This window comes from Equus asinus, chromosome 25 (genome assembly GCF_041296235.1).
Source record: "Equus asinus isolate D_3611 breed Donkey chromosome 25, EquAss-T2T_v2, whole genome shotgun sequence".
NCBI lineage: Eukaryota > Metazoa > Chordata > Mammalia > Perissodactyla > Equidae > Equus > Equus asinus.
This window is the reverse complement of record NC_091814.1, coordinates 12617790-12642774: the sequence shown is the minus strand read 5'-3', so window position 1 is coordinate 12642774 and position 24985 is coordinate 12617790. Positions and strand designations below refer to the sequence as shown.

Here is a 24985-nt window from a genome sequence, read left to right as displayed (position 1 = left end):
GGTATTGTGGTGGTTTTTAAAAGGAGACCTTTATTTTTTAGAGATAGAAACTGAAATATTTTTGGATGAAATGATATGATGTCCAGGATTTGCCTCAAAATAATCTGGTGAGGTAGGGTGGGGGCTGCTAGGGAAGTAGGTTGAGGTCTAGGTGCAACGAGATTGACCATGTGTTTATAATTGTTCAGGCTGGGTGGTGGATACATGAGAGTTTAGTATAATATTCTTTCCAGTTTTCAGTATGTTTAAAATTTTGAAATTTTCTGTAATAAAAAGTTAAAAATTATAACCTATCCAAACTTTATTGCGCATAAGAATAATCTGAGGCAATTGTTTAAAATTCAGATTTCTGGACCTCCACCCTAAGGAAGTCCAGTTGAGTTGGACTCAGGTAAGGCCCAGAAATCTGCATTTGTAGCAGGTATTCGATGTTGAATAACATTGTGTTAGGGGGCGGGAAGCCACTGAACTGTGAGTATCTGAGTGATGGGAGCAAATTCGCATATTTGAACCTGCTGACTGCAGAGTGGATGATGAAGTGGAGGGGAGAGAGACTAGAGGCACTTGTAGTAACCCAGGAAACAGGGCAATGGGTGTGAGCAAGACTGGTAGATTGTAGATGGGCCAGAGGAGATAGATAGAAGAGACACTTAAGAGATGGAATTGGTCAAGCCAGATGATTAATTGAAGATCAGAGATAAAGAACAATAAGTATTTCACAGATTTCTGATTAGGTCACTAGGTAGATGGTGAGGGAACATAGGAAGAGGAATTTTTTATTGTAGGACATGATGTGTGTGATATGTGAGTGGTCGTGGTGGGTAAAGTAAGCAGGATGAGGCTCCACAGTTGCGTATTGAGCTACTGGATAAAGAGAATTGGGAAAGGCTGCTGAGCAAGATGGGTACGAAGAGAGGGATTACCTCCAGATTCTTCACGCTACTTTAACCCTAGAGCCTTCAGATCTGCTTTCTCAGATTTCCCATCTGTGAAATGGAAGTAGAAACAGCCATGGTAGCATAAAATAATCAGCTATGTCCGTGGCAGCCTTAAGATTAGAAAACCAGAGAAGGATAGTCTCTTTTTCCTCTTTGCAGAACTGGTCTTTAGAGGTCTCTTGTTTTGTTTCCTTCCCTTTCCCTTCCACTGAATCCCTTCTACTCTCTCCCCTCTTGCAACTCAAGGGTGGAGAGTTCAGAGGAGCCTGTGTATGAGAGCCTAGAAGAATTCCACGTCTTTGTCCTTGCCCATGTGCTTAGGAGGCCCATAGTCGTCGTGGCAGACACCATGCTGAGGGACTCCGGCGGGGAAGGTGAGTCAGTTAATCCTTACTCCATCCTGAGCACCCCCTATTTGCAGAGCCTTAGGCTAAGCACTGGGAGGAGGGCAGGGAAGGGAACATATAGACCCTTGGAAGAAAACAAGGTATAAATTAGAAAAATGCAAAATTCTCTAGAGATTCAGAGTAAAGCAGTTGGGGTTAATTGATGAGGCTTCTTAGGAAAGTACTATTAAACAGGGGTTGGAATGAAAGGGAAGACTCACTTGGCAGAGTAGAGTGGAGGGATTGCCCACTAGGCAAGAACATCGCCTTGGTAATAATCTTCACGGTTTCTTGCAGCATTCGCCCCTATTCCCTTTGGGGGAATCTATCTGCCCTTGGAGGTCCCAGCCAGCCAGTGTCACCGCTCCCCTCTGGTGCTTGCCTATGATCAGGCCCACTTTTCTGCACTTGTGTCCATGGAGCAGAAGGAGAATGCCAAGGACCAAGGTACTGAATGCAATGTCTGTGTCTCTGGTGTCTTTTGGTCTGCTTTATTTTCACTTGGAAAAACTGAAATGAGAGAGAATGTAAGAGGAAAGAATTAAGTGAGGTGCAAGCCCAGACAGCACATATTGATACTGTTTTACTAAACTATAAGATATACCAGAGTTTTAAAATTAAGGATTAAAAAAAAAAACAGGTTTTGGGGAAAAACACAGTAGCCTGTATTCCCTGCTCCCTGTTCTGGAGTAAAGAGTTTATGTATTAAGGTCATAACCTTCCAAATGACCCCTTGCTGTGTCTTAATGATTTTGAATTCCCTGAATCCACATTCACTGGCAAGAACATTATGAGTGTTAGTTGACTGACTGGTGAGGAGTCGTGGAGATTAGTGGCCTAAATTGAGTGCTGGATATTAAGGGAAAACCAGTCCGTTAGTTTTTAATGCTAGGGTAATTCACATGTAAGAATTGAGAAGTGGCTACAGTTAAAGATCTGTGGTATGATTCAGCCTCCTTTTTAGTGAAGTCAGCCTGTGTTCAGTTGCTTTCCTCTCTCCTCAAGGAGACTCTTTGATGACATGTTTTTTTCCTCTTCAGCTGTGATCCCACTTACAGATTCAGAGCATAAGCTGCTGCCCTTGCACTTTGCTGTGGACCCTGGAAAGGGCTGGGAATGGGGCAAAGATGACAGTGACAATGTCCGACTGGCCAGGTGAGGCAGACCTAGCCTTTCCATCTGCTTTGTAGCTGCAATCTCTTCCACATATGGCCTCTGTCTCCCAGGGACTTTTCCTCAGCTCTGAAGCAAGACTGTCATGCCCTAGCTTTAGTGTCTTTGGGAAGATGGACTTGTTCTTTCTTTATAATATGAAGAGTGTTCTTTTTTTTTTTTTGCTTTTTATTAAGATTATGATAGTTTACAACCTTGTGAAATTTCAGTTGTACATTATTGTTAGTCATGTTGTAGGTGCACCACTTCACCCTTTGTGCCCACCCCCCAGCCCCCCTTTCCCCTGGTAACCACCAATCAGTTCATGAAGAGTGTTCTCTCACTGATATGTCCCAGAATCCCAAAACAGTGATCAGAAAATCAAGATAATCAAATCACACCTCTGCAGCTCAAGTGAGACGGGTTTTAAATAGTTGACCAAAATAGTTTGCTCTGGGTTTTTGCCTTTCTGGAATTTAAATAGCAAGAAAAATACATTCTCTCCCAACACACACCCCTCCTCCCAGAAGCTGGAGCCCAGAGGCTCCCTGCCTCTGTGTACAGCGTCCTGTGAAGGGTCTGTGAATGTAAAAGCTCCTCCCTTACCTCTTACCCAGTGCTTCCTTCCGTGGGCTCCTGAAACTGGGATCCAACTGAAAGGGATGATTTAAAAACCAAGAGTTTATGGCTTTTAAAAAAGTTCTCACCTAATTATCAAAAGCTCCTTTTAAATAGTATTTACAACAGCAACAAGAATAATGGCTGTGTTTAGTAGGTATTTCCTATTTTCCAGACACTGTGCTGGGCCCTTTCCAAATACTATTTTAATCTTCACAACAACCCCACAGGAGTGATATTATTATGTATCCCCATTATCAACCCCAGCTGAGTCTTAGCGGTTGAAGTGACTTGCTGAAGGTCACAAAGCTTTAGTATTTGGGAGAGCTGTAATTCAAACCCAACTCTGTCTGAGTCCCAAGCCATGTAGTCCTCACCCATCCTACCTCTCAGTTGGATCATACTGTTTTGCTTTTTAAAGGTCGTTGTATGTTTTTAATTCTTTTTTTCTCCTTTTCACAGTGTAATCCTGTCCCTAGAGGTCAAGTTGCATTTGCTTCATGGCTACATGAATGTGAAGTGGATCCCGGTGTCCTCTGATGCACAGGTGAGGACTTCTCCCACCCCACCGTGTACTTCCTCATTTTCAGTGACAGGGAGAACAAGGGCATGTGGTGGTAGTCTCCTTCTGAATCTCTTCTGAGTGGTGGCTTATGGTTCAAGGTTAGGAATAATGGGAAAATATCAGATAAGTTCCAAAAGACACGTTTTCCTGCCTTTCTGCCTGTCAGTGCCCTCTATTTTCCACATCTCCTCTCCAACCAAGCTCTGATTTCTGATTTCTGTGTTCTAAAACACATTCTTCAAGAAAAGTTTTCTGGACTTTTTGGTGAACTTGAGATTGTCATTACTTTTTCCCAAGCCCTCTATACATAGACCTCTGTATCAGGCACCAGATGAGACAGAGTAGCTTAAACAACTCCTGATCCAGGAGGTTCTGAGGACATCATTATTATCCATAGATCAGGAACACAGGTGCCAGGGCACATGGATGGACTCCAGGGCTGAATGTCTATAAGTTGAGGGGATATAGAATGGTTAGACTTCGTTGGTTGTGGTTAGTCAAGACTTCCTTGAGGTTAATTTTGGGCAGAATTTGGCATAGAGAAATTTATAATAAAGGACATTCCAGTGTGTATAGAATATTCTCCCTCCTCACCCAGAAGCCATGTATTATATAGTTGCTTATTGCTCTGGAAGAACAGTCAGGCTTCATTTTGATATCTTCTTACTACAGAAGGGAGTCAAATTGCAGGGGATGAGATAAAAGTTAGATATTAGATACATCTTTCCCTGGCCCATGGGAGAGCCGACTGGGGCCGGGGAAGGACAATGCCTTCCTGGGTGACCCTTCCCCCATCATGACAGCCGCCTTTCTCTGGAACTTGGCAGTCACTCCAAGGAGGAAGTTTACAGGCGTGTTACCATCCCTCTTCCACATGGCTAATTCCTATAGCAATGGCTGCAGGGAACCCTGGGAGCCAGATGGATGGCCTAGACGTCCCTGGGGGCTTCCCTTAACCCAGGCCAATGGAGTAACTGTCAACACTGTTCTTGTCTCTTTCAGGCTCCCCTGGCCCAGCCTGAGTCCCCCACAGCCTCAGCTGGAGATGAGCCCCGGTCTACTCCTGAGTCTGGGGAATCAGACAAGGAGTCAGTTGGCAGCAGTTCTACCAGCAATGAGGGCAGCAAGCGGAAAGAGAAGTCAAAACGAGATCGGGAGAAGGACAAGAAGAGAGCAGATTCCGTGGCTAACAAATTGGGCAGCTTTGGCAAAACCTTGGGCAGCAAGCTCAAGAAGAACATGGGAGGCCTGATGCACAGCAAGGGTTCTAAGACTGCAGGGATGGGAACGGGGTCGGGGGTAAGCAGTGGCACAGAGACACTGGAGAAGAAGAAGAAAAACTCGCTGAAGAGCTGGAAGGGTGGCAAAGAGGAGGCAGCTGGGGACGGGCCTGTATCTGAGAAGCCCACATCTGAGTCTGCTGGTAATGGAGGGAGCAAGTATAGCCAGGAGGTGATGCAAAGCCTGAGCATTATGAGGATTGCGATGCAAGGGGAGGGGAAGTTTATTTTTGTTGGAACCCTGAAGATGGGTCACCGTCACCAATATCAGGAGGAGATGATCCAGCGCTACCTTTCTGATGCTGAGGAGAGATTCCTGGCAGAGCAGAAGCAGAAGGAGGCAGAGAGGAAGATCATGAATGGAGGGGTAGGGAGTGGGCCTCCTCCAGCCAAAAAGCCAGAGCCAGATGGCGGGGAGGAGCTGCTGACTGCCCCCCAGGCAGAGTCCAAGGCAATGGCGTTCTCTCCTGGCTGCTCTGGGGGCTTTACTATCCCTCGGCCTTCTGGGGGTGGAGTCCACTGCCAGGAACCGCGGAGGCAGTTGGCAGGGGGTCCATGTGGGGGGGGCCTACCACCATATGCCACCTTCCCCAGACAATGCCCTCCTGGGCGACCCTACCCCCATCAGGACAGCGTCCCTTCTCTGGAGCCAGGCAGTCACTCTAAGGATGGAGTTCACAGGGGTGCATTGCTACCAGCTGCTTTCCGCGTGGCTGATTCCTATCGCAACGGCTACAGAGAGCCCCCTGAGCCAGATGGATGGGCTGGAGGTCCCCGGGGGCTTCCCCCAACCCAGACCAAATGCAAACAGCCGAACTGCAGCTTCTATGGACACCCTGAGACAAACAACTTCTGTTCCTGCTGTTACAGGGAAGAACTGAGGAGGAGGGAACGTGAACCCGGTGGGGAGTTGCTGGTGCACAGGTTCTGAATGAGGGAACCTTGGAGGGCAAGGGGACTAAACAAAGAAAGTTAAGCTCAACTAATTGGCTCATCAAGACCCAGCCCCCATGTTGATGGGGCAAATGCAGTAATGTTTATGGGAGCCTGGCTAGAAACTTTTAAGTGTGTGTGTGCTGGAGAGCCGCCAGGCTGGCAAGAGCAGGTCAGGGCTGGACAGTGCCTCGTGGGCTGTACTAGTCCTTTGCCGATCTTGACTTGATGGGACTGAGGAGGTACAAGGGGGGAAAGATGGTGATTCTGTCTCATAACCCCTTGGGTCCATCCCAGGACCTAAGGGAAAGTAGTAGGGGAAGGTTTGGTGTGTGGGGGCGGGGAGGTGGGCAGAAGTCTGGAGGAGGAACGGACAAAGGAAGTAATCAGTCAATAAAAGAAAAAGCAGACCAAAGTTCTTTTAGGTTGGAAAAAAGCACATGGTGGTTGGAGTCAGCAGTGTGGAGAGAAACTGCAAAAATAGACAAATTTGCTGTTGATTTGAATTTAGAAATTGAGGTTGGATAAATTCTTCCTGGAAAGCAAGGCAGTAATGTGTGCTCATGGGTGCTTATTAGGAGGGGGTAGTTTAAATCGGTTTGAGATGAGAAAGGGAGGAACTTAAGAGGGGAATCTTTTTCCTCTTAAGTTGTATTTTCTTGAAACAGCTGTCTGTCATCTGTTCTAGTTCAAGAGGAGATTGCCGATTGCCCCCTATCTTGCCCTTATCCTTTTTGAGGTCTGAGCTCAGCTAAGTGAAGAAGGTTGTGATTTTTTTTGACTTTAACTTTATGAAAAAAAAGTTGCCTCTGGGGAAGGGAAGAGAGTGATGAGAAGATCAGCGGTGTGTGTTGGATTTTCTCCAGGTGGGTTCGCACAGGGGTGATCGTTTTTAACTATTTAGCAATAACCACACATTGGGGTTCAGGTGCCACTTGGGAGGGGTGGGAGGAGGACAGACCTTTGGCCAGACTGTTTCAAACAAAACCAAAAACCTAAAGAGAGCACTACCGTCTTCTGCTGCTGCATTTCTGTAGAAAGCAAATTATTTGACTGGTTTTTTTTGTTTTTTTTTTTTTTTAACGGAAAAGAAACAAACAAAAAGACCCCAGCGAGCAAAAGCATTTTAAAAAATGATTTCTTTTTTCCTATTTAAATGATTCTTTCTCCTTCCTCTCTACTTTTGGAGAATGAATTTAACATCCCGGCTTCTTTTGTTAAGCCATAGCTGACCTTAATCTGTGGTTAGTTTATTAAAATAATAAAAAAAATTTGTAAGAAGAGATATTTTTGATAATAGGACTGATGTTGAAACATGGGGTAGGGGTTGGGGCAATTTATAAAAAGGTAGTTAGAGAAATATATTTTAGTGAACTATAACCACAGATCACAGATTACTCCCAATGAGTTAATCTGTCTAGGTTTTCCCCTTTCCCTGACTCAACCCTTTCCCCCAGGGGGTGGGAGTGGGCCTGTGGACACAGTAGGGGAAGCTCCTTTGCATTTTGCACAAAGCACAAGTCTGGACAGCCTACGCTCTGGCCAGCACCATTTCTAAGAGCTTTAAACCGGAGGACCTATCCTGGGCCAATTTTCCTTTTTCTTTCTTTTTTTTTTTTTCTGGGAAAAAAATCAACTATGCAATTGTATACACTCCTGGGTGCATATGAAGAAGGGGAATAAGTGTACTTAAGTGTCCAGAGTGTTACTTGGGGCTATTTTTCTGTATTTGGATTTCTCTTTTGAGATATGTACTCATAACCCATCCCGTGGAATGTAATCCCCACATTTGATCTAAGGCAGACATGGGCTGGGTGTGTGTGCTGGGGGCCTCGTATTTGCTTCTGCCCAGTCAGGAAAGTTGTCATCCCATATTCCCCGTGGTAATAAAGCCAGCCAAGATTATCCTCTTATTGGAACTGCTCAGAGTTTAGAAAGGTTCTTTTCTCCTCAACAAACTTAAAAGTCACTTATTTTCCAAATCTGATAGTCTGTTAATCTAATCATTTCCTGTGGCTATTAATTCTTAAGCTTTTATCTGAAAATAAACTGGTTTCAAGGAAGCAATGAGGTCAAAGGAGGAAATGTATGTATTTCTGGACTGGGACTAGTATGAGAAGAGCACTCCCCTCAGGTACAAAACTTGAGAGAGTACCAAAAAACTCAATAATCAAGATAAATACTGTTTTAATGTGGTATTTAAAAAAATCAATGCAAAAAATCTAATGATGAACAAAATATCAAAATCTTAAAGACAGCATCCAACAGGACTGGGATTAGGGTGAGGGAAGTAAGGCTGAATGGAGCAAGTGTGGGATTGAATCCTGTCTTTAAAGCTTTGATACTTTGTGGATTTTGGTTTTCAAAAATAGTGCATTAAAATAGTATCTTGGTTATTGAGTTTGGGGGCACCGCTTAACTTTTGTGTCCCAAGTGTGAGTGCCTTGCTCACCTCACCCTGTTTCTGGGGTTAGAACAACGCTGGCGAGACCTCCACCTCGTGAACTTCCATCCCTAACAGGCACCCAAACAGTGGGTGGCTCAAGCTCGCTCCTTGAATGTGCACAGTTCGCCCGTCTTTCCCTTTGGCATCCATCGAATCGACATCATAGGATTCTGCCTGGACCAATAGGAATGGAAACAGACCAGGGGTTTTCCGAGTATAAAACCAGGAAAGTTTTGATTCTCTGCTGGACTGCTGTGTTTGGATTTGATCTGTTACTAGATTCTAGTTAATACTTTTGTTTTTAAAAACTGAGGACAAATGAACAAAAACAGAAACCTTGTGTCATGTTTGTTTTTGTTTTGATTTATAAATTAACTAATCCCAGTTCCTTTTGACCTCTTTTCAAATAAAAAAGGTGGAAATTCTGGAAGGTGGCCTAGGGGTGAGTGAGTATGGTAAAATAGGGCTTTATTTAGGCCCTGTAGCTTTTTATTAAGAAATAAATTAACATTTTTTTAAAATTTGAGAAGGTAACTATTTATTGAGGTATTAAAAAACCTCTCCATTCTAAGGGTGAGGGCCCCTAAGTCAATGGGTGTTTTTCTATGGGGATGAGTAAAGTTTGTGTTGCTTTATTGTTTGAAGGAGTTGTGTAGGAAGAGGGGTGAAGGGATAATCCCTGGGAAATGAAAACAGACTCGGGTTGGTTTGTGGTATTTTGGGAAGATGAGGGGTTAGAAGAGGCAAGCCCATGCAATTACTGTGTTGGGGAGAAGGGAGGAGGAGGGTACATGGCATGCAGTCAAAATGAGCAAAAATGCCTTGGTTAAGGAGGGGTCTGTGGGTGAAGGGGGAGGCAGACCCTGTAACCCTAGATGAGGGGTGATATGATCTCTCAAGGCTTAAATAAGTGCACTTAGTTCCTTTAATCCAGGGCATGGGGATACTTACTGAGGTTATTATTGGAGAGGGGAGATTTTCAGGATTCTTATTTTTCCCCTTTAAGACAGTGCTACCCCTCCACCCTACATTCTCCACCCCAGCCCTGATGGAGCAGGTATACTGTAGGATAGGCCTCCAAATTCCTCCCTTCATCTATGCTGGTTTTATTGAGAGTTATAAGATTTAACCAAAAGTTTTTCCCTCTTACTGGATTCTATCAACAAAATAAAAAGATTATATCAAACAGGTTTTTTTTTTTTTTTTAAGATTCAGTCTCTTTATGGCATGGGGATAGTGTTAAACTCAGTGCTGCACAGGGCCTGGAGGGAAGTGCCCTCCCTTTCCTGTTGGCTCAAGTTCTTCAAGGGAAACTAAAGCTCACAGACCAATAAAACAAACAAAATTAGCAATGACTTTGTATTGTATATTTGGGATGTGATACTGAGCTGGAAAGAATGGAGCTGGTTCTGAAGGACTTCTGAGAACCTAGCTTTTGCCATTCTTTTTAGTCCTTTCTAAACAGCCACATATCCAAAGTTCCAGTCACGTTTTTTCTTTCCCCATAAAGGGGCTTCAGAGATGAAGCCCTCTAGACTCTGTCCTCTTCTTTCTCCAAGGAGTCAGTGTCCCAGACACACAGCCACAGGTGGGAAGACAGAATTAGAAGCCCCTGCCTGGCCTGGAATCACCTGTACCCCAGATTTTTCTAATTTCCTTTTCCCTCCAGGCCCTGCAACTGCAGATTCAATGAGTCATACAGACACTCGGTCTCTCTCACTTTGTGGATACCCAGTCTACAAATCACAGGGTGTTTTGCCCCCCGTACTTAAACTGATTAACGAAATATTTATTATGATGTCCCCATGTAGACTTTCTCCATGCCACCTCCCTTCACTGGCCATGTGGGTAAAGGGGTGGTAGAAAAAGGAAGGGAAGCTGGCTGACAGTAGCGCTGAGAGGATTGGGGGTGGGGAGGACCTTGGCCTCTTTCTGTGCTTATAACTGGATCTGTGACTCATCTGGTGACTCACTCAGCTCCACCTCCCTCCTCCAGCTGCCCCTCCCGGCAGCCTTCTCTCCTCACACAAACCTGCAACCAGACCAGGATTCTGAAAATGGAAAAGTCTGATACAGCCCCTTGTCTCTCTACCCTTCCTTTCATCCACTAACCCTCCACTGGATGTGTGTGGGGTGGTGAGAGTGGTTCTCCTGTTACTTAACCCTCAGCTGCTGCCCCCTTTGCATTCCTGGTTGGATGCTGATCCAAGTCACCCATTTTTTTTTCTGTCCCTGACTTTTCCCCCATTCCCTTGATGTTTTTTCTCTTTATTCCTCTGCTGCTCCTACATCTCAAAGTATTAAAGAATAGAATGAGGCTCTTAAATGAAGGAGGGTGAGGAGAAGAAAAGTGGATAATGAGATTTTAAAATTGTGGTACACACCTCTTCCCATTGCAACAGACCTCGGGACGTATTGTCTTCCCCCAAGGGAATGAGGCCCGTGTAATGTAGGTGGGAGTCGGGGTGCTTGGTAGCTTTTAGGACTTCTAGAATCAGGCTTCAGGGCCACCTTCCTAGCAGGTGTATGTCTCTTTGTTCCAGATCAACTTCCTGTCTCACAACATCTTCACTATTTCCACAGTTGCAGCCAAGACAGGGAACCAGTAAAGCTGAGGCCGGAAGGGTGTGTACGCTGAGGGGAGGAGAGAGTTGAATGTCACTGTGCAAAACTGAGGCCCCCACCTAAGGATTGCTGCCTCTGTACAGACTCAAAATCAATAAAACAGCAGCTCAATAACTCTTACTTTGTATTTGATTTCCTGTCTTTTTCATATCTAAAAGTAGATTTTCGAATTCCTACCCCCAGTCACCATCAGCCACAGTTCCTTTACTTCCTTTCTGTGCCTTCCCCACCATCTTCGCTTGTTGAGTTGCAGGAGGGAGGGTGGGGGATGCGGTTGTTGAACTGAACAGAGGTTTCCAGCCCTCAGCTTTCCAAGTCCTGAACATGAATCATTAATTTGGAGATTTGGTGTCTGGGTTTGGAGGGAGTGAACCAGTTGGTTGGGATGGGTTTGTGTGTGTGTGTGTGTGTGTGTTTGATGGATTAAGTGGTAAGATCTTTACCTTGGCCCGCCCATCCCCACCCCAAGAACTTGCACATAAATATATTTCAGTTTCTCTCCCTACTTTTCCACTGCACCCTATACATGAGGTATGTCTCATGATCCCTGGAGAAGGATACACAAAAACACCTTAACTTGCCCCCCTCTCCAATTCTTGTGCCTCACCAGGCAAAAAATTCACTGAGGTCTAATTTCCATTTGCTGCTTCTCAACCACTTTTGTTAGGTCCACCAGGGAGGCAGTAAATAGGCCTGAACTACTTTTGCATTCCACCCACCCCCTCTATTCCCTCCCCCACCCCCTTTAAGAAGAGAGAAGAAAACCGAGCTTCCCAGGGAAGCCATCACTGAGCGAATCCAGAGAAGTGGCCCAAATTATTCCAGTTTAATACTCAGTATTACTGTTCCCCTCAGACAGTCTCCAATGCTCATGAACAGGAAGAGAATAGGATCTGGGATTGGGGTGAAGGGAAGCTGGGTACTTTTTTCCCAGTTCCCCATTTTGTCCTCACCTTTCTCAGGCTCCTCCACTTCCTCTTCACTTTTCCAAAATTGTGTGTATTCTCCTTTAAGGGGCTGGGCATCTCTCCCGCCCTCTCCAGAGTCAACTGAAGTTTCCGAGGAGCCTCCTCTGGCTGGGCTGGACACACCTTTCAAAAGACCCCAAATCGTGCTCCGTGCACCTCAAACACTCCTTTCCTTTGGGCCCTCCCCCTCGCCCTGACTTGCCTCCTCTCAACTACAAGATTCAGCCTCTCCCCAAGGAGTTGAGCATCCTCGAGGTTTCCTACTCTTAACTGCTCCGTCCCCGGATGGAGCCAGAGAAATGTGGTGGGGGGGCCGGGGCCAGAGTTTCAACATCGCCCCCCAGAAGGAGGAGCCAGAGATGGGGGTAAGGAGAGGAAACTTGGGCTTGGGGGGGAGAGGGGCAGTCTGCAAGAGGGTGTGAATGGGGATGATGTGGAGATAAAAGAGGGAAGAAAAGGATCTAGGGGAGAAGAAGGGCCTCTCCTATCAACTTCGGTTGATGGAGCTTGGTCTGTCTTTTTCAGTCTCAAGTTCATTGTCTCATTATCCATTAACCAGCCCCTCCCTTTACTCTCTGCCAACCCCCATCCTGAGCTCCCCACAGCCACTGATCTCAGTTTCCCCCGAGAGTCTGAAGCCTCCAAAGGTGGCTGCTGAGGTAATCCTAGACCCCAGAGGTGGAGAGGCCTGGGGATTAACCCTATACCCTTCACAGCTCTCCGGACCAAAGTCTGTTCAGGGGAGTCGGATGCCGGAGCGCAGGAGTCGTCAGCTTGGCAGTTGCATGTCCTCTGGATGCCTCCCAGGTAATAATGCCCTTCCAATCCTTCTGCTCTCCAAAGACTCCTCCAAATTTCACCCTACTCAAACCTTGTTTCATACCCTTGCCAAAGATACCTCTGTGTTCCTTTTCCGGCTCAAAGTGCTTCTGCCTGAGGCTTGCTGTCTTCTGTGCGCAGAACTGTCTCGGAGCTTGGACCTTGATGGTCCCTCTGTTTTCCTGACCCTGTTATCCCTTTTCTCATTTACTTATTCAATAAACATTTGAGTGCCTACTATGTGCCAGGCACTGTTCTAGGCTCTAGAGCAAAAGAATACAAATTCTCTCCTCCTAAGCTTTCATTCTAGTGGGGTTAAGGGAGGATCTTAATCTTCCCTCCTTAGATCCTCCTGTCTCTGAGAAGTGGGTGTATGCAAGTGTGGACAACACTGGGACTAGTCATAACCTGGCTTCCCTTTTTCCCCTGTAGGGGAACAGATCCTAGCATGGGCCCCAGGGATGAGGAAGGGGCTGGAACCTGAATTGCCTGGAACCCTGATCTGCACCAACTTGAGGGTCACCTTCCAGCCCTGTGGATGGCAGCGGAGTCAGGTGAGATGGTTAGCGCAAGGGAAAGGACGCTAGCATGAAATGGGTAGGGGAGTCTAGAAGGATTAGACAAACATTACAGGAAGTAAGATAGTGAGAACTATGTCTAAGGGCTGTCTTTTGAATGTATCAGGGATAGTCAATGGGGACTATCTGTAGGGAGGGAAGGGGCTGCCAAGGCAGGACAATGAGAGAGATCTCAGATGTCTTTAGCATCAGTCATGTGCTTCCTCTAGGAGACTCCCCTGAGCAGTGAATATGATTTTGCCCTGGTCAACGTTGGGCGAGTAGAGGCTGGTAAGTTTGGGGGTTGGGTGAAGGACTCACTGGGGGTGTTGGAACCCCTCCTCATCCTCCTTCTATTCTCAGAGGACAGCCAGGGATGGACTAGGATGGGCTGGAAGAGTTCCTCCTAGAGGGACCCTAATCCATGGCTATGCTGCTCTCTAACTCTTGACTTCAGTAAGTGGCCTGTCCCGAATCCAGCTCCTCCGTCCAGGGTCCCTGCTTAAATTTATTCCTGAGGAGATTCTGATTCACGGCCGAGACTTCCGGCTGCTCAGAGTTGGTTTTGAGGCTGGAGGACTAGAGCCTCAGGCCTTTCAGGTAAGAGGTCCCCAACTCGAGGACCCCTCCTTCCCTTAGAGCCTTGTGATCCCTTCCCTGGCAATTCTCAGTACTCCCCTATCTCCCAGGATCCCTCTCATCATTCTCTCTGCTTCTCTCCTGAAGGAGAGGCTAAAAGGCTGGGATAAATGATAGTAATATGAGAATAAGGGGCCTGAATTCTAGTTCGGGTCTGCCAATTATCAGAAGTGTGACTATGGGCAAGTGTCTTCCTTTGAAAAATGGGGGTGGGGGTGGGGGAGGGTTGGTTGAAATTATTGCTAAGATTCCTCTCGGAATTAATACTTTGTGATTCTGTGGTTCTAGCTGTGTTCTCCTGACCCCAATCCTCATGACCTTTGGAAGCTCCCTTTGTTAGGGACTATCTTCCTTATTCTTCTCTATTGTGGCAAAAGCAGTGGTGCAACACGTGAGCCCCATTTCCTTCTTTTCAATTCTGTAGTCTGAGACAAAAGGATGGGATGCCCTTTCCTCCACAGGTGACCATGGCCATTGTCCAAGCCAGAGCTCAGAGCAGGCAAGCCCAACAGTATGCAGGGATAACCCTGAGCAAGGCTGGTGAGTGGGGGTGCTTTAGGGTAAGGAAAAGTAAAGAGTCTGAAAAAGCAGAGGCTGGCTGAAGACAAAGAACTGAGAAGCTGTCTCTGGTTCCTCCTCCTCTGTGCCTCACTCCTGCCCTAGGCCAGAGGTCTAGCTCCAGAAAACCACCTATTCCCCTCTTGGAGATATTAGAAGACTGGGAGACTGAGCGGAAAAAGCAGGGGGCCAAGGGCTGGAGGGTCAGCACCGTCAATGAGAGGTTCGACGTAGCCACCAGGTGATCTCCCAGTCCACTCCTGCTGCCATCTCAATCCTTCCAGTTTTCTGATCCTCTAAAGTTAGGACTTCCCACAAACTCCAGTCTCCTAGGACATCCACAAAGCTATGCCCCTTGCCTCCTAGATCTCTAAACCTGCAATCCCTTGGAACGATCCTTACCTAAGCAGCTTTCTTGTAATAACAGCTTTGCATTATAACGAGGTCACTGAGCCAAGCTGTAACATAACTCTCAATTTCACAGCCTCCCCCGTTACTTCTGGGTCCCTAACCGAACTCTGGATAATGAGATCAGGAGAGCATTTGGCCACTTCCATCAGGGCCGTGGACCGGTCAGTGTGAGGGTCAGGGTAATGGTTGGGGATTAGAGGGTCATGGGAGGTCAGGGGTCAGTGTGGAGGGAGGGAATCCCTGTGAGCTCAGTGTGGGGGCAAGGATAGTGTGGGGCCAGGAGTTTCTCCCATAATGATCCTCCTCTCACTCATTTGAAGCGCCTGTCCTGGCATCACCCTGGGGGCAGTGATCTTCTCCGCTGTGGTGGCTTCTATACAGCCAGTGACCCTAACAAGGAGGACATCAGGTGAGGGGAGGTTTGATGAGAACAATCAAGGGTTAGATGTTCAGGGCAGACTCCTTCCCTTACTTTCTGACTCCCTCCCCTCCAGAACAGTGGAGTTGATGCTCCAGGCTGGGCATTCAGATGTTGTCCTGGTTGACACAATGGATGAGCTGCCTAGTCTTGCAGATGTCCAACTTGCTCACTTGAGGCTGAGGGACCTCTGCCTACCTGGTAAGAATAACCTCTGACTGCTTACCCCTACCCTTAGACCTGCGGACCCTAACCTAGTTTACCTTTTGCCTGCTGTAGTTGATATCCCTTCAGCCCGATAATCCTTAGTTTTCTACTCAACTCCTATCTCCAACAAACTCACTATCTTCCTGTCTTCCCAATCCCAACATCTTTATTGCGATATAATTTATGTAAAAATTCAACAGCTTTATTGCGATATAATTTATGTAAAAATTCACCCTTCACCCATCTTAAAAGTCACTGAATTCAATGAATTTTATTATATTTATGTTGTATTGTTGTAAAACCATCACAATTTTAGAAACTTCATGGCCATTTATAGTTACTTCTCATTCCTATCCCTAACCCTAGGCAATCACTACCCAACTTACTCTTAACCTTTCAGGCTATGGATTCTGAATGTGAACCCTGTGTTCCCCGATCTCTTTGCCCTTCTAACATCTCTACTCTTTATCAGATTCATCTGTAGCTGAGGATAAATGGCTCTCAGCCCTGGAAGGAACACGATGGTTGGATTATGTCAGGTACTCCCTCTTTGTCTGACTGATTTATAATTCGACCCTCCCCAACCTTCTGTTAACTTGGACTCCTAAATGGCCTTCCATTAACTCTTCTCCTTGGTTTCCCAAGAATACTGTTATTTGCTGCTTGTTAGAAGGAGCTGCCTCTATTTCATCCCATGACACAACACTCCCTTCCTTCAGGCTTATCATTCTTCCCTCCTCTTCCTCACCTGCCCCTCCAGGTCTTGTCTTCGAAAGGCCAGTGACATTTCAGTCCTAGTGACATCCAGGGTTCGCTCTGTAGTACTTCAAGGTGAGTGTCTTGAGTCAACCCCCTCCATTCCTTGCCTTTTTCCTTTACCTACCTGACTGGTTCTGTTCAGGAGGGAGAACTATAAGGCTTCCTTGTTCCCTTCTAGTGCTAGCACCCTCTCCTGTTACTAGGAACTACCCATGAGCTCTAACTCATCCTTTAGTGCTACCTCTGCCCCCCGCTAAGCCTGTGGTCCCTAACAGTATGGTTCTCAGCTCTCTGTTCCCATCCTTCCATCAGCGGATGGGGATTGGGATTGGGGTGGGAAGGACTATGTGGAAGCTGATTTGATATTTATGATTCTGCCTCCTACATGTGAAGTTGGGTATTTCTATCCAAGTGGCGTCTATGAGTGAATCATTTAAGGTCTTTGTTTTTTCTTTACTTCTATGTGCCCCCTTGATCCTAACTACCCAAAACTTTTCCCCTCTGTGCCTCTCTCTTCTTGCTATGTTTCCTTTTCTCATTCTCTTCTGCCCTAGTTTCTTGGTCCCTCCTTCTTTGTCCCTTCTCCCTCTTTATCACCCAGAGCGCGGTGATCGTGATTTCAATGGCCTCCTCTCTTCACTCGTCCAGCTGCTTTCAGCCCCTGAAGCCCGAACACTGCTTGGCTTCCAATCACTAGTGCAGCGAGAGTGGGTGGCAGCTGGACATCCTTTCCTGACCCGACTTGGGGGAACTGGGGCCAGTGAAGAGGTGAGAATGTTTTAGGAGGGTATTGGAAGGGTATTACTAAAGAAGTAAGGGGATGAGGAAATTATACAGGATAATCTGTTGGAGGTGAATCCAGTCAGAAGGGTCCTAAGGTTGGGCTGAGCTTCAAGAGAGACCCAGATGAGTGAGGGACCACAACCCTCTACTAGTCAATTCAGATTTCCATTCCCTGACTTCCTTAGTTGCTCCTGTTCCCTGTGTCTCTCATCCCCTGTCATTTTGTCATCCCCCCACGCCGAGTCCCAGAATCCCTTCCAACCTCTTAATGTCCCTCTTCTCAGGCCCCAGTGTTTCTCCTTTTCCTTGATTGCGTCTGGCAGCTCCTCCAGCAGTTTCCAGCTGAGTTTGAATTCTCTGAGTTTTTCCTTCTTGCTCTTCAAGACAGTGTCAGGGTTCCTGACACCCTTACATTCTTGAGAGACACTCCCTGGGAGCGTGGAAAGCAGAGTGGACAGGTCAGTGATTTCCATTTTTGACTTGTCTTTTTTTTTTTTTTTGCCCCATTGAGAAGTACTCTCTAAAGTTCAGTCTTGATTTATGAAAAGTAAGGTCTGTGGGTGGGAAAGGGGGAGGTTGGTGCTCACTCTGAGGACTGGACTTTCACCCTACATGATTCTTATAGTAAGAGATGAGAGTTTCATGATTTCTCCATAGACTTGGGAAAAGGATTATGCTTTTTCTGTTTAACCATCCTTTTTCTTGTTTCCTCTGTCCAGCTCAACTCCTATACACAAGTCTATACCCCGGGGTACTCCCAGCCCTCAGCTGGGAATTCTGTTAACCAAAAGCTGTCTGTCTGGGACTGGGATTTACGCTACAGCAATGAACAGATACTACAATTCCATAATCCTGGCTATGACCCAGAACACTGCCCAGGTTCCTGGCTCCCTAGACAGCAGGTGAGGTGTCTAAACTTCCTAAATTCCCTTGACTTTCTCACAGGCTCATCCTACTAGATGGGGTGAAGTGGAAAGACAGTGTCTGAGTTCCCCAGGGAAAGCTACCCAACTCCTCTTCTGTAGCTGTTACTTATAGTCCCTGGCTGTCCTGAGGAAGACAGAAATCCTGGAATAGCACAGAAGGCATCCTTTTTATCCTCCTCATTTCCTCTCTTATGCATACATTTTACATGTTTCCCTAAAATCAATTTTAATCAGTCCTGAGGTCTAGTTTGAAGCCTAATGAGGAGAGTAGACAAAGAATTCTCAGGGAGAGGCTTGTAGTTCCATCACTAGTGCAGTGTGAACTGGGCATTCCTTCCTGACTCAGTTTGGGGAAACTGGGGTCATCTGGTTTCTAGGTTGCTTTCCCTTTCTCCTTTAGCCAAGCTTCATGGTTCCTGGACCCCCCAGTTCTGTGTGGCTCTTCTCTAGAGGGGCCCTGACCCCCCTGCATCAGCTCTGCCCTTGGCGGGACAGTCCCTCCCTGCTTGCAGTCTCTTCTCGTTGGCTCCCTCGACCTGCCATCTCCTCAGAAAGTCTGGCTGATCAGGAGTGGGGGCTCCCTTCACATTGGGGAGCTTGCCCTTTACCACCAGGGCTGTTGCTGCCTGGATATCTCGGACCCCAGATCAGGCTCTGGAGACGCTGCTACCTGAGGGGAAGGCCTGAGGTCCAGGTGAGCAGGGGAGACAGGGATTGGGAGTGGGAGAAGGGGCCTGACTGCTGAACCAGATGTGCTAGCAGAAACCAGATGTTTCGATGTTTCTAGGAGCTGGAAACGCAAGGGCTGTAGGGACTGGGAAGTGAAGTACTGTTCCTGCTGGGATCAAAGTGGATACATTTGGGAACGTGGGAAACTGCTGGAGACTTAAATCAAGCGGAACCTAGGGCATAACTGGAGGGGAAGAGAGAATTAAAGACACCAGAAGCAGTGGGCAGATCTTAGAAGCAGAGAGCTAGAGCTGCAATAATATTCCTCTCTGCCTCTCTTCACCCCTCCCCAGATGGGCCTCTCAGCTCCCACAGTCTCTGGCCTCCAGGATGAGCTATCCCATCTTCAGGAGCTATTAAGGAAATGGACACCAAGAATATCTCCTGAGGATCACTCCAAGAAAAGAGATCCAAACACCATTCTCTCCCAATCCTGTTGAAACTGCTGGCTTCCTCATGGGCAGGGCAGAGGGCATCTGAGATGATGGAGGGTTCCCTCTAATCTTTCAGTTTTTCTTATCTAGTCATGCTGCCTCAGCTTTCACACTCCAGCCCTTAACAAGCTCACAGACTTGAGCTTTCATTGCAGATGTGTGGTGCTAACCTTCTCCAACTCTTGTCCTCATTTGTTTCTTGTGATTTGAAGAATTAAGAAACAATCCAGAGTATGATCGCCTCTTTGTTTCAGGGAAATTGCATGCCTTTTGGATATCCAACTGTTAAATTGTGAGATCAGAGATGCTGTTCAGCAGTCCCAAGATGGCCTACAGACTTCATTCATCACCTCCTCTTGCAGCTTCTTTAATTCCAGTTTCTATTTCTTCCTTTATGGTTTTCTATGGGCATGGGGTGTATATGGGAGACACCCTGTCTCTTCCAATTGTGTATTTTTGTAGTGACATTTCTATTAAGGAGTTCATTAAAGCACAGTATTTATACACATCGCTGGCATTGTTTCTTGTGTCTGAATAAAGCATCCCAGATAAGTAAGTGGTGGGTGGAGGGTGGGTGTCACCCAAGAAGAAGGCACCCACCATATTGTTGCTAAGGAAGTAAAGGTATGTGTCAGCTGAGGCTCTGCAGAATTCACGTGCAATTCAGGAAAAGGATTCTCTTTTCTCTGCCTCCCATTTAGGGGCAAGATGGGACAAAAGCACACCAAGGTGTTGTTGCTGGGGCCGGGGGTGTGTTAAGTTGAGACTGGGGACTCCGGGCTTCAGTGTCAACTGCCCCTCAGCTTTGGGCGCGCTCCATCTCGGAGCCCCAGGTTCCCCTCACCCCCATATGCAATAACAACTCGGGGAAGTCAGACGTCGCTCCAGCTTAGACATTCCGTAACGCCGTCCCCTGAGGGAAAATGGAATACCTGAAGCCCAGGCCCAGGCGGTGAGGCCGAATCGGCCCAAACGCGGCTCGAAGGCAGCCGCGTCCTTGCGGTGGGGGAGGGGATTCCCCAGCAGACCCTTCTCTGGGGAACAAAAGGTTCACTTGGCTACAAAATATATGAAAAGTAAAGTTTTGTTCTTGTAGGTTTCGAATTTACAATTTTGGGAGCAGCGTAGCCCTTTGACGTCTAGCACTGCTTTTAGACGGTCTGAGCGATTCCGTTCCGCTTTCTCGGCCCTGACCGCTCGCAGCGGCACCTCGGGGCAGCGCCAGGAACCGGGACACTCCGTCATGAGAGACGCCCCAAGTCTCGGCGGCTCCCAAGATGGCCGCGGCCGTTTCAGGTTCCCTTCCACCCAACCCGCCGCGGCCCCGCCCACCGCCTCCCGTACGCCTTCGCCCCGGAAGTGGAAGTAGTGACTGAGGTCAGAGGGCGGAGTCGCTGCCTGGAGACGGCGGGTTCTCTTTCGCCATGGCGGCCGGGCCGATCTCCGAGCGGAACCAGGGTAACTGGAGGGGACGAGCTCGGAATGGACCTAGGGGGGCTGGGAGGTCCCCACTATGGCCAGCAGCGTTTCCACCGTGGCGGGAGACGGGACCACCGCAGAGGGCGCGAGAGCGGCCCCGGTGCCCGCTGGGGGCGGAGTGGCTGAGTGCAGGCTGAGGCCTGTAGGTGTGATGCTTTTTATGTCCAATCCTCTGCCGCCTTCCCGCTCCAAAAAGAAATTCAAAAGGAATTTGCGGCAGAACTCTTAGACTTCAGAAGGTTCTCCAGTTCCTGGAAAGAGGGAGATGTAAGGGCTTAATCTAACGTCTTTGTCCTTTTTGCTCCTATGCCCCATCTCCGCTCCCAATTCCTCCACCTGGGTTCCATTTTCATATTCCTGTCACTCTCTTTCCTGTCATACTCTCATCTCTGCCCTAACCTCCTGTTCCCGCCCTCTAGATGCCACGGTGTACGTGGGGGGCCTGGACGAGAAAGTTAGCGAACCACTGCTGTGGGAGCTATTTCTCCAGGCAGGGCCAGTAGTCAACACCCACATGCCAAAGGATAGAGTCACTGGTCAGCACCAAGGTGAGTGCATGGCAAGAGGTGCGTTTATGTATTGAGGGGACAGACTGCTTCTGGAGGGCCCCAGCAGTATTCACAACTGTTTTGCAATGAGCAACCTAAAGATTTCTTTCTCTTAAGCCTGGCTCACAGTTTGTTTCTGGAACCATTCTCAATGGAAATGAGGTTATTATTTCTTATTGTGTGTGCTTTTGGAGGTGAATGAGGTAGACCCCATTTTGAATCAATTCATGTAAGTTGTTAACCTCCTCTCTTCTGCTTTCCCAGGCTATGGCTTTGTGGAATTCTTGAGTGAGGAAGATGCTGACTATGCCATTAAGATCATGAACATGATCAAACTCTATGGGAAACCAATACGAGTGAACAAGGCGTCAGCTCACAACAAAAACCTGGATGTGGGTGCCAACATTTTCATTGGGAACTTGGACCCAGAGATTGATGAGAAGCTACTTTATGATACTTTCAGTGCCTTTGGTGTCATTTTACAAACCCCCAAGATTATGCGGGACCCTGACACAGGCAACTCCAAAGGTTATGCCTTTATTAATTTTGCTTCGTTTGATGCTTCGGATGCAGCAATTGAGGCCATGAATGGGCAGTACCTCTGTAACCGCCCTATCACTGTGTCCTATGCCTTTAAGAAGGACTCCAAGGGTGAACGCCATGGCTCAGCAGCCGAACGACTTCTGGCAGCCCAGAACCCGCTCTCCCAGGCTGACCGCCCCCATCAGCTGTTTGCAGATGCACCCCCTCCACCCTCTGCCCCCAATCCTGTGGTATCATCACTGGGGTCTGGGCTTCCTCCACCAGGTAAAGCTTTTGATTGAAAATATGTTTGTCTTGGGTTTGGGAGGGGAGGGGCAGGAAAAAGAACTTGATAAAGTGGGACATTGAGTCAGTGGATCATGAGAAGGGGGTTGAGGGTGATGGTTGTGGTGGGGAAGAAAGTTGTTGAATTTCTCCAGGAGGTTGAAGTTGTATGAGTTGCCTAACGTTGCTTCTGGCTTTAGAGAGCTTCGAGGAGGGGAAAGGAGCTCATCCTATCCTGCCTGGAGATTGGAACAGGCTCTCTAAAGACAGTCTCTCCTCACTATCATTCACTCTTCTTCCATTCTCTCTATAGGCATGCCTCCACCTGGCTCTTTCCCACCTCCAGTGCCACCTCCTGGAGCCCTTCCACCTGGGATACCCCCAGCCATGCCCCCACCACCTATGCCTCCTGGGGCTGGAGGACATGGCCCCCCATCAGCAGGAACCCCAGGAGCTGGACATCCTGGACATGGACACTCACATCCTCACCCGTTTCCACCTGGTGGGATGCCCCATCCAGGTGGGTGTTCTTTGCTGGGAAAGGGAGGGATGAGCTTGGTTGCTGCTTTTTGTCCTTCAACAATAATAGATAGTCCCAGAACTCTCCTTTCCTTCGGACATTCATTTACAAAAACAGACACAAAATTCTTTACTCTGTTTACTTTAACAACTACCACCTTGTCTCTGTTTCTTATTTAAGTTTTTCCAAGGAGTAATCTATGCTTGCTGTGTTTTTGTTTCCTTAACTTTTACTTCCATTCTCTCTGACCTCCTTTCACTGCAGTGACCTACGGGCCCGATCTAGGGGACACTTCTGCTCCTTATCTGGTTTGACTTTTGCTGTACTTGAAACCAGCCATGTCCTCCTGTTTGGAAATCTTGTCTCCTTTGGTTTTTCTGGATTCTCCATCTATCTCTGACTCCTCATTCACAGCCACCTCAATAAACTTCTTTTTCTTTGCTTGTCCCTAGGTTTTTGTGCTTGGTTCTCTGTTCTGCATAGTTCCATTACTTGTACACTGATATTTCCTGGATCTGTATCTCTGGTCTATCGTTATTAATATTTCAGATCCTTAATCCTGCTACTTAAGAGACAGCTCCATTTTTCTACCCCTCCCCTTCAAATCTATTCTTCCTGTAGTATACTTGGTTTTCAGGCACCTAATTCAGAAATCTGGGAGCTATGTTTGACTATTCCCTATTACCCCATTTTTAATACCAAGTCTTATTAATATCTTTGGCATCAGCCCCTACAGCCAGTGCCCTAGTTCAGGCCTGCATATTCTCACAATTTCATACCTAATTTATCCTAGTAATTTCCTAACTGACATTTTGACTCCAGTGTTCTCTACCTTTGATCCACTTTCACAGGGTAATTTTTCTAAAACACAGATGTTCACACACAACCTTGCTCAAAATTCTTCTGTTGCTCCCTTTTACCTACAGAGTGAAACCCAGACTTGTTACCATAGTATTCTGTGATCTAGCCCCTGCCCATTACTCCTATGACTGCATGCTGCCCCTTCTTACTGAGTTACTTGTTTTCCTGGAATATACTGTGCCATTTGACACACCTCTGATTTGCATATGCTAATCTTTTCTGCCTGGGATGTTCTATTCCCACTCTCTTGTCCACGTGAAAAATTTTTATTCATCCTTTAGAATTAGATCCTTCTCGAGACAGTATTTCTTCTACCTTCTCAAATCCTGTCACTAGAATAATCACTCCTTTGTTAGAATGCCTGAGTCATGAAAAGAGCAAGTGAAGTGGGTGAGGAGTTGGTTGAGTAGTTGGTTGGTTTGTACCATTGGAATGGGGTCAAGGACAGGGACACTTTTTACCAGCTTTATTTTACGTACTCTTCTCTTCCTCATGTCACTTCTTTCTCCATTTTGTTCTCCTCCTTTCTCTATTTTCTTGACTTTCTTCTCTTATCTTACTTTTATCTCCTTTCTCTTTGTGTCTGTTTTGTTCTCACAGGGATGTCTCAGATGCAGCTGGCTCACCATGGCCCTCATGGCTTAGGACACCCGCACGCTGGGCCCCCAGGCTCTGGGGGGCAGCCACCACCCCGACCACCCCCTGGAATGCCTCATCCTGGACCTCCTCCAATGGGCATGCCCCCCCGAGGGCCTCCGTTTGGCTCTCCCATGGGTGAGTAGGCTCTAGCCACCTCCTTCGTTGTCACCTATCATATTCTTGCAGCTTCCTTTGTCACACCCCACGTCTCCTGATGTTTTTTCTTTTTCTTTTTACTTTTACAGACAGTCTCCCTGTCTGTCCTCTCCCTACATTTTCCCAATGTCAACTGTCTCCTATTTCTTCTTTTTATTAACTTTCCTTTCTCTTCCTGCAGGTCACCCAGGTCCTATGCCTCCACATGGTATGCGTGGACCTCCTCCACTGATGCCCCCTCATGGATACACTGGCCCTCCACGACCCCCACCCTATGGCTACCAGCGAGGACCCCTCCCTCCACCCAGACCCACTCCCCGGCCTCCAGTTCCCCCTCGTGGCCCGCTTCGAGGCCCTCTCCCTCAGTAATTTCTCATTCTTTTTCCTCCTCTTATATCTTCCCAGTATCTTTTCAGTTTGGACCAATCTGCTGTAGCTCTCTGGGGCTAAAGCACTACTCCTTCTCAAGCCTTTTTTTTTTTAAGTGTAATTTTTTTCACAGGGGGTTTTATTGTTTTCTATATTGGTCCTAAGTGTTTTGCAAATGCACAGAGAAAATAAAACTAAACTCCTTGTTTATTCTTTGTAATGTTTTCTTTGGCAAAGTAACTTCTCTTTTTCTCTAAGAAGAGATGTCAGTATATTGGGAGAAGAACGGTAAGGTAGGAGTGAGGGTGTTTATCAGACATTTTAAAGGCTTATTCTGTAATGTGCTGTTGCAATTGCCGGACCACTGTGTACTGCAAGACTTGTTTCTTACGTCAGGCTTATACATTTAGTTTATAAGATGAAGACCCAATATTTACGGTACAGGGTTATTGTGA

At 47.1% G+C, this 24985-nt stretch overlaps 3 protein-coding genes and 1 long non-coding RNA gene across 12 annotated transcripts in view; 3 read left to right on the top strand and 1 right to left on the bottom strand.

Moving 5' to 3' along the window:
- OTUD7B (OTU deubiquitinase 7B) overlaps nucleotides 1-9504 on the top strand; it is a 55011-nt gene extending 45507 nt beyond the window's left edge. For 8 of the 9 annotated variants that reach the window (XM_070497382.1, XM_070497384.1, XM_070497380.1 and 5 more), the window contains 5 exons: nucleotides 1185-1312; nucleotides 1622-1771; nucleotides 2365-2479; nucleotides 3557-3641; nucleotides 4662-8658. In XM_070497382.1, the coding sequence (XP_070353483.1) occupies nucleotides 1185-1312; nucleotides 1622-1771; nucleotides 2365-2479; nucleotides 3557-3641; nucleotides 4662-5870 (1687 nt within the window). In that variant the 3' untranslated portion in view covers nucleotides 5871-8658. Of the gene's footprint in view, nucleotides 1-1184; nucleotides 1313-1621; nucleotides 1772-2364; nucleotides 2480-3556; nucleotides 3642-4661 lie in introns of all 9 variants that reach the window. The other variant, XM_014865430.3, reaches the window with a different exon arrangement.
- On the bottom strand, nucleotides 1278-12099 carry LOC139041992 (uncharacterized). The gene is made up of 3 exons (XR_011498145.1): nucleotides 11897-12099; nucleotides 1546-1834; nucleotides 1278-1409 (listed from the first exon to the last, which is right to left on the bottom strand). It is a non-coding gene; the product is annotated as an uncharacterized lncRNA (long non-coding RNA).
- Nucleotides 12070-19331, top strand: MTMR11 (myotubularin related protein 11). Its single transcript, XM_014865432.3, is given in 18 exon segments — nucleotides 12070-12276; nucleotides 12628-12718; nucleotides 13163-13284; nucleotides 13518-13578; nucleotides 13745-13887; nucleotides 14388-14466; nucleotides 14590-14725; nucleotides 14969-15056; nucleotides 15216-15304; nucleotides 15390-15514; nucleotides 15993-16059; nucleotides 16281-16351; nucleotides 16881-17047; nucleotides 17347-17520; nucleotides 17782-17964; nucleotides 18389-18682; nucleotides 19011-19145; nucleotides 19147-19331. Coding segments are annotated over 18 exon segments (2142 nt in total). The 5' UTR covers nucleotides 12070-12210; the 3' UTR covers nucleotides 19198-19331.
- A 1129-nt stretch (nucleotides 19332-20460) lies between these two features.
- SF3B4 (splicing factor 3b subunit 4) lies at nucleotides 20461-24754 on the top strand. Its single transcript, XM_014865433.3, has 6 exons — nucleotides 20461-20609; nucleotides 21050-21178; nucleotides 21443-21985; nucleotides 22299-22505; nucleotides 23967-24140; nucleotides 24343-24754. The coding sequence occupies exons 1-6, from the start codon at nucleotides 20576-20578 to the stop codon at nucleotides 24528-24530; spliced, it is 1275 nt and encodes a 424-aa protein (XP_014720919.1). The 5' UTR covers nucleotides 20461-20575; the 3' UTR covers nucleotides 24531-24754.
- Nucleotides 24755-24985: the final 231 nt, after the last annotated feature.

What these genes read in the sequence shown, in the direction of transcription:
- SF3B4 (XM_014865433.3), top strand. Translation starts at nt 20,576, where the DNA reads ATGGCGGCCGGGCCGATCTCCGAGCGGAACCAGG. An exon ending in GTCTGGGCTTCCTCCACCAG is followed by an intron (nt 21,986 to 22,298) that starts GTAAAGCTTTTG and finishes TTCTCTCTATAG; the next exon opens with GCATGCCTCCACCTGGCTCT. An exon ending in TCCGTTTGGCTCTCCCATGG is followed by an intron (nt 24,141 to 24,342) that starts GTGAGTAGGCTC and finishes CTCTTCCTGCAG; the next exon opens with GTCACCCAGGTCCTATGCCT.